This window comes from Phlebotomus papatasi, chromosome 4 (genome assembly GCF_024763615.1).
Source record: "Phlebotomus papatasi isolate M1 chromosome 4, Ppap_2.1, whole genome shotgun sequence".
NCBI classification, from domain to species: Eukaryota; Metazoa; Arthropoda; class Insecta; order Diptera; family Psychodidae; genus Phlebotomus; species Phlebotomus papatasi.
In genome coordinates this window covers 2149172-2157191 of record NC_077225.1, presented here as the reverse complement: position 1 = coordinate 2157191, position 8020 = coordinate 2149172, and the positions used below count along the sequence as shown (strand labels likewise).

Below are 8020 nucleotides of genomic sequence, written 5' to 3'. Positions count from 1 at the left end.
TGAAAGTTCCCGGACAGTCAGCAGGGGCATCAGCAGAATCCTCATCCCAGAGAAAGAGAATCCGAGTGCTCTTTCGAGCGGAATCTAAGTGTGTATTCTCATACTTGCAGGTGAGAGAAGAAGTGACTGGGCACCTGAAGGGGCGGATAACTAATATAAATCGGTTGATATGTATTTTTAAGGTGAGAGAAGAAGTGACTGGGTACCTGAAGGGGCGGATAACTAATATAAATCGGTTGATATATATTTTTAAGGTAACATAACCGACACGTGGTCTTTCGAGCGGAATCTAAGTGTGTATTCTCATACTTGCAGGTGAGAGAAGAAGTGACTGGGCACCTGAAGGGGCGGATAACTAATATAAATCGGTTGATATATATTTTTAAGGTGAGAGAAGAAGTGACTGGGCACCTGAAGGGGCGGATAACTAATATAAATCGGTTGATATATATTTTTAAGGTAACATAACCGACACGTGGCCCTTCAATTGGACTTCACCAGTACCTAATTGTGTCAATTATTGCGCATCAAGATGCCTGAGCTTAAGAATAGAAGGTCAGCCTACAAAGGTCAGCTTACCTCTATCAAAAAGGACTTGGATGCCATCAGCCGTGATCCAGACAAGCTAAATTACACAGATAGTGCTGAGTTACTATTTGCTTCTCGCTACACCCTCAACGAGATTGAAAAAAATTATTCTGAAGTGCAACATCAAATCCTCGAATTAACTACTGATGAAAGTAAGAAAAAACAAGAGGAACAGGATATGGGTTTCTTTCTCGGAGAAATTCAAGCAGCTAGAGCCAAGATCAGCTCATTTCTTGGAAAGATTGACGCTAAAAGATTGTCTACTCCATCGTCTTCAGGAGGAGGGACTAATGAACTGGCTGAGATCCTGAAAATGATGTCTGGTCAAATGGAAGAACAAAAAAAGCAGCGAGAACATGAGCAAGCAAATTTCATGGCAGTTTTAGAGAACCAACGGAAGGAATTTACAGAATTATTGAAGTCAGCTGGAGCAACTAAGGTAGTGATTGAGAAACAGGAGGGATCAAGTATCCTTGACACTACCGTTGGAGGTTCTACGAATCACAAGAAGCTGGAGTCAATAAAGATTCGTCCTTTTAACGGCAATTTTTCGGAGTGGCCGACGTTTAAGGATCTCTTCATGTCTCTTGTGGATGAAGATAACTCTCTGAAGCCCGCCGAAAAGATGCAATATCTTAAGACGTATATTACTGGCGATGCGCAGCCTATTATTGACACTCTCAAAGTCTGTGATGAGAATTACAAAGTGGCATGGGATTTACTCGTCAAGGAATTTGACAGAACACCCTTAATTGTTGCCTCTTATGTCAAAGATTTCTATGCTCTATCAGGATCTTCCATTGCTACAGTGCAATCAATACAGTCCATTCAACGAAAAGCTAATGCAATAGTACGAGCACTGGACGCTTTGGATGTGACGAATAGAGATCCATTTCTTATTTATTCTGTGCTTCATAAACTGGACGATGAAACTCAAGCAGAGTGGGCCAAGGTAGTTGGAAAGAATCAACCCACTTGGGAAAAGTTCAACGACTTTCTAGCTGGCAGAAGTTATCAACTGAGGATGTGCCAATCAGAGCCCCCCAAGATTACCAAGGCTGCCCCTCCTCAGAAAACTCAATCTGGAAAGAAGTTGAAGACCAAAGCCACCAGCTGGAACGTCACTGAAGCCCAAAAGTGCGAATTTTGTGAGCAAAGTCCACACAAATTGTTCCGATGCAGGAAGTTTCTGGGATTGGATGGGGCTGGCAGGCTTGCCGCTGTCAAACAACTCAAGATTTGTGAAAATTGTTTATCGGACTCTCATAAGGTGGAACACTGCTCTTATTCATTGAATTTGCAAAACATACCATCTACTTCTGGAAATCGTGGATTTGGGGGATTTGGACCTGCAAGCGGACTTGGAGCTGCAAATTCCGCTGCATTGGTGTGCAAAGACAACACTGTGAAGTCTTCAAAGGTTCTATTGGCAACAGTCATAGTGAAAATTCTGGATGCAGGCGGTGAAGAACATTTCTGTAGAGCCATGCTTGATTCTGGCTCTCAAGTAAATTTAATCTCCACCCGACTTTGCCAGCTTCTAAAACTGAAGATGAAATCAGCTAAATTTTTGGTTGAAACTGTGGGAAATTCTGTCCATTCATCGCAATACCAAACAGATGTCACGATTCGACCATGGATGAATACTTCCAATCAAGCGATCCCGATCAACTGTCTGGTGATGAAGAACATAACGGGTGATCAGCCAAATTGGGATGTCAAATCGCTGAAAATCACCATTCCAAACACATTTACTCTGGCTGATCCAAACTGGAGTGAGAGTCAGCCTGTGGATCTCCTTATCGGTGGTCAACATTATTGGGGTATTGTACGAGACGAAACTCATTTTCTGGGTCCAGGACTACCACTTATGAAGAATACTCTATTTGGATGGGTCATCGTGGATCCCTGTGACAGAAATGGGGAGAGTTCCAATGTTGTCTCATGCAATCTGGCCGCTCTGGAGACCTGTGAGAAAGCACTCAAGAGATTCTTCGCAATTGAGGATGTTCCAAGCCATGCTTCTACCACTGAGGAACACAAAAGGGTCGAAGAAATCTATTGTACAACAACTACTCGAGACGCTGAGGGTCGTTTTGAAGTAGATCTACCACTTAAACCCAATGTAGAAAATTTGGAATCAAATCGCTCAAATGCTCTTCGTCAGCTACACTTCTTGATGACCAGGCTTAGAAAGAATCCGGATCTCTGGGAGCAGTATGCTCGGATCTTCGAGGAGTATTTGGAGAAGGAGTACATTGAGGTTATCCCATACAATGAATTGGAGCGGAAATCCTATTACATGCCACATCATTGTGTCGTAAAGGCAGAGGCACTGTCCACAAAAGTAAGGATTGTGTTCAACGCAAGCTCTCCATCTTCATCTGGACTGAGCTTAAACGATGTGTTGATGACTGGTCCGGTCGTACAGCCTTCCTCGATGGCAGTTCTTCTAAATTTCCGACTCCAACCTGTGACTTTCACATGTGACATCGTGAAGATGTACTTGCAAACAACGGTTCACGAACAATATAGAAATTTCTTAAGGTTTCTGTGGACTACATCTTCCGACAACATAGTGAAAGATTTTCGCTTTAAAAGAGTCTGCTTCGGAGTATCATCGTCTCCATTCTTGGCCACCCGCTCACTAAACCAATTGACCAAAGAAGAAGGACAAAAATATCCGTTAGCAGCCCAGGTCGTATTGAAGCACTTCTACGTAGATGACTGTCTTTATATTGCATCAACAGTAGAGCAGGCAAAGGAAGTGCGAGACCAACTTATCAATTTGCTGAGGTTGGCGAGACTCGAGCTCTCCAAATTTCGATCAAATCATCCAGATCTCCAATCCGACATAGCTGAAGAACAACATGATTTTCAAGAATTTGACGAGCAAGTCGTGAAGACTCTGGGGATGACTCTGAGCGTAGCAGAGGATACCTTCCAATACAAAGTAGCTGAAATCACTGATGGCCCTGGCACACTTCGAATATTGATGTCTACAATTGCAAGGATCTTTGATCCACTTGGACTTGTCGCGCCAGTGACCATAGTGGCCAAAATGCTTCTGCAAGACGTTTGGAAATTCTGGAAGGAGACAGAGAGTGCCATTAATTTCGACCAACCCGTAGAGAGTGAAATAGAAGAGAAGTGGGTCGCCTTCTTGCCACACATTGAACAACTGAGGATTCCTAGATGGGCATCAACCCTGGTGGATGTGATTCGTCGTGAGTTACATTGTTTCTGCGACGCTAGTAAGCTGGCTCATGGTGCATGTGTTTATCTCGTGACGGAGGATGCAAATGGTGCTAGAAGTTCGAGACTACTCATCGCCAAAACCATAGTGAACCCCATGAAGTTTCGTGATCAAGCTGAACTCACAATGCCGAAGGCTGAGTTGTGTGCAGCGGAGCTGGCCGCCAATCTTCTGAAAGGTGTTGTCAGCAGCATGGAAATCACACAGAGTTACCTGTGGACAGATAACACTGTAGTGCTGTACCAAATACACAACTCATCCCGGAAGCGAGAAGCCTTTGTGAAAAGCCGGATCGAGTCAATATTGAAGATAACGAAAGACCATCAGTGGAGACATGTGGGCACTAAGGAGAATCCAGCGGATTTGGCGTCCAGGGGAACGACACCACAAGCATTAGAGGATTCGGAACTGTGGTGGAATGGGCCGAATTGACTTGTAATGTCTCAGGATAATTGGCCAATGGCATTCAGTAACTTCGATGAACCTCCCAGGAGCAATCTCACAGTTGTTCAGGAAGAAATTGAGGATGTAGTAAATCCAGTTTATCAGTCCTTGTTGTCTAAGTTCAGCACGTACGAAAGACTCAGGAGAGTCACAGCAACACTTCTGGAGGCTATTGAGGTGTGGAAGATGGCGATGAAGCGTTCTACCAGATCAAATCCCAAACTTACACTCACTGAAAGTGTCAGAGTGCAGTATCTTAGGAAGGCTGAGACGTTTCTTATCAAAAGCGAACAGGAGCAGCATTTGAGTCAAGTGCTGAAGGCCCTAAGGATGAATCCACCCAACGCTGAAAAGATTCACGAAAGATTTCGCAAGCTGCGGCCTTTCTTGGATGATGAAGGTGTAGCCAGAGTGGGAGGACGTCTGGTCAATTCAGTGGAACCATTCGATGCCAGACATCCTAGGATTCTACCAAAAGGACCATTGGCCAAGCTTCTTGCAGAAAGGGAACACAAGCTGATGATGCATTCGGGACCGCAACTTAGTCTGTTCTCCCTAAGGCAAAAATACTGGTTGATCAACGGGAGGAACATCACCAGGAAAGTCTCTCGAAATTGTCTTCCTTGTATCAAGACCAGACCTCCCACTCTTGAACAACTTATGGGAGATTTGCCACGAGACCGGGTAGTCAACTTCCGGCCCTTTGCAGCATTAGGCGTGGACTTTGCGGGTCCAATCTGGACACGGCAGGGAAACCGTAAGTCAGTGGCAGTAAAAGCCTATGTGGCTGATTTTGTGTGTTTTAGCACTAAGGAAGTCCACTTAGAGCTAGTCAGTTCTCTGCATACGGATTCATTCAATGCGGCATTCCGGAGGATGGTCGCCCGCAGAGGATTACCGGCAAGAATATTTTCCGATAACGGAACAACCTTCATCGGAGCAGATCGGGTGATTCGTCGGCTGTGGCAGATGGAAACTCACAAGTCAGCAATTTACCGTCTCACAAGTGAATTAGGGATTGAATGGACTTTTATCACACCGAGAGCTCCCCACCAAGGCGGAATTTACGAGGCAGCGGTAAAGTCGTTCAAACACCACTTTGTGAGAGTAATCGGGGACCAAGTCTTGACTTTTGAGGCCTTAACCACCATCCTTTGCCAAATCGAAGCAATTCTTAATAGTAGGCCGTTGATTGCTCTCACCGACAATCCAGAGGATCCCATCACCATCTCACCATCATCGTTCCTGATCCGTTCTTCGTTGACCCGACTTCCAGACCCTGTGTTCATACATGAACAATATGCTAGTGAGCAAAGAGAAGAGAATTTATTAGCCCCTTGCGGTGCAACGACGAATTTATTAGCCCCTTGCGGTGCAATGACAATTGACACCGCACGGGCTTTCCTCTATGACGCGCGCGGCTACTTGAGCCATTTGTTTTTCTCTTCTCTTTGCTCATCAAGCACTTTTTTAAAATAATTTTCCCACAATGAAAATGGATTAGTTAGCAAAATTATTTGTATATAAACCCGAAATTTTGAATCAATAAATCACTTCCATTTCCACAATCATCGTGGTCCCATCGAGACATCAAGCTTTTGGTTTGAAGAAATACTTTAAATCCAAACAGCAATGGAAACCAGCACCATTCTAAAGGAGCAGGAGAGCATCGCCAAGACCATCGAAAGGCTGCGGACGAACTTCAAGAAGGATGGCCCTAGCAAATGGAAAGCGCCTTACCTTGAAAACAAGGTTAAGGAACTCAACTCATATTGGAGGCAGTTCGTGACCAACAATGCGACTCTCACATCTGAGCTCCCGGGAAGTCATCCTTATATCCTGCACAAATTATACCAAGAAACCAAAACCGTTTACGAGGATTTTATGCGAAAAATCAAAAACTGCCCTGAGTTTGAGAAAGACTCTAACTCAGAGTCGGACGATACTCCACCATCAGATACGGGGTTACTTCGACCATCAAAACTTTCCAGTACTATGGAAGGTGTAACAGTGACGTCTGAATCTTCATCTGACGTCATCTTTATGCCAACAACAACAACACCAGTAGTTACACAGGCCGTGTACACTGGGACAATTCCACGTCAATACGACAGGGTTGCGACAACCAGCAACAACGCAGTTACTACTACTAGTTCCAGATGGAATCATCCCATCACCACGACTGAGCATCCGCTCAATACAACTACGCCAACTTGGAATCTACCTTCTACAACAACAGGGGTGAACAACTTTCCGAACAACTCTCCATTTTTGGGAAACGTCAATACCTGGCCATCTTGGGCTTCATATGGTGTACAGCCAGTCACATCAATCTACAATCCAGGGCAATATCTGCCACCTTACGGGCAATATGGTGGACAACAAGGCCATCTCCCGGCTTGGCAAAAAACCAATTTGCCAAAACTCCCACCAGTTCAAATTCCAAAGTTTAACGGAATTTATAAGGATTGGTATAAGTTTTATGATGTCTTCAAAAGCGTCATACACGACAACTATAATCTGGGGAACGTGACCAAATTTCAATATCTTCTCTCTTACTTGGAGGGGGAAGCAGCAACCTTGGTTTCAACACTTCGGCTTAGCGACACGAACTACATCGCCGCTCTAGAAATACTGGAGGAACGCTACAAGAATCCCCGACGCATTATTACTTCTTACTTGGACATCGTCGTCGACCATAAAAAGTTGGAGCATCGCGTAGCAGAGGACCTTTCATCTCTTCATGGTGCCATTCGGGAATGTCTGACTGGACTAGCTAACATGGGCTACAAAACCAATGAATGGGACGCTATAATAGTGCACATCGCCATGAAGAAGCTGGACAACGAAACACAGCGTCTCTTTGATGAAAGTTTGGATTCCGCAAAAATAATGCCAACATTAAAGGTATTATTGGAGTTCTTGATGAAACGCCACCATAATCTGTTGAATTTCAACAAGGGCAAGAAATCAGCTAAGCCAGAGGCAGCTACAAGTTCAACCAACAAGAAAACCTTCCACTCCACAGTTCAGTCGTGTGGTATGTGCAAAGAACAACATTCAATAACTAAATGTGACAAATTCAAGGCCCTCAGCACATTCAACCGGAAGAAAACGGCGGATAAGCTAAGTCTCTGCTTAAATTGCCTCATGCATAAACGTACCGAGAAAAGCTACAGCAAAAAGACTTGTTATGAATGCCAAGGTCAACACCACACGCTTTTGCACTATCAGAAGAAAGCAAAGGGGGATCAGCAGCCCAAAAATACAAAGGAAGCTGATTCAGCCACAACAAATGTGGAAGAAGTAAAATCTCTTGCAATTCGCAAGGAACACACGGTAATGTTAGCTACCGCACTCGTGAAAGTGAAAACTACATCTGGACGGACAGAATTGCTGAGAGCTCTTGTGGATCCTGGATCCCAAGCAAGTTTTATCACCGAAGATGCCGCTCAGAGTCTCCACCTTAAAAAGTCCCGAATCAACGCATCGATCTCTGGAATAGGAGAAACAACAGCTAGTACATCTCGTTACAAAGTCCAGATCACCATAGGACCACGATTTCCTTCATCATTTGCCATAGGAATTTCCGCCTTCGTGCTACCTAAGATCACTAATTCATTACCAGAAAGGGCAATACAACTTCAGGGGGAGGAAAATTATGGCAACAATATTCTTGCTGATCCTACATACATGACACCCGGTCCGATCGACCTACTTCTGGGGGCTGAC

At 44.5% G+C, this 8020-nt stretch overlaps 1 protein-coding gene across 1 annotated transcript; it reads left to right on the top strand.

The window, feature by feature from the left end:
* Positions 1–532: 532 nt before the first annotated feature.
* Positions 533–4276, top strand: LOC129808496 (uncharacterized). The gene has a single exon (XM_055858274.1). It carries the CDS (start codon positions 533–535, stop codon positions 4274–4276), a length of 3744 nt encoding a protein of 1247 aa, XP_055714249.1.
* The last annotated feature ends 3744 nt before the right edge of the window (positions 4277–8020 follow it).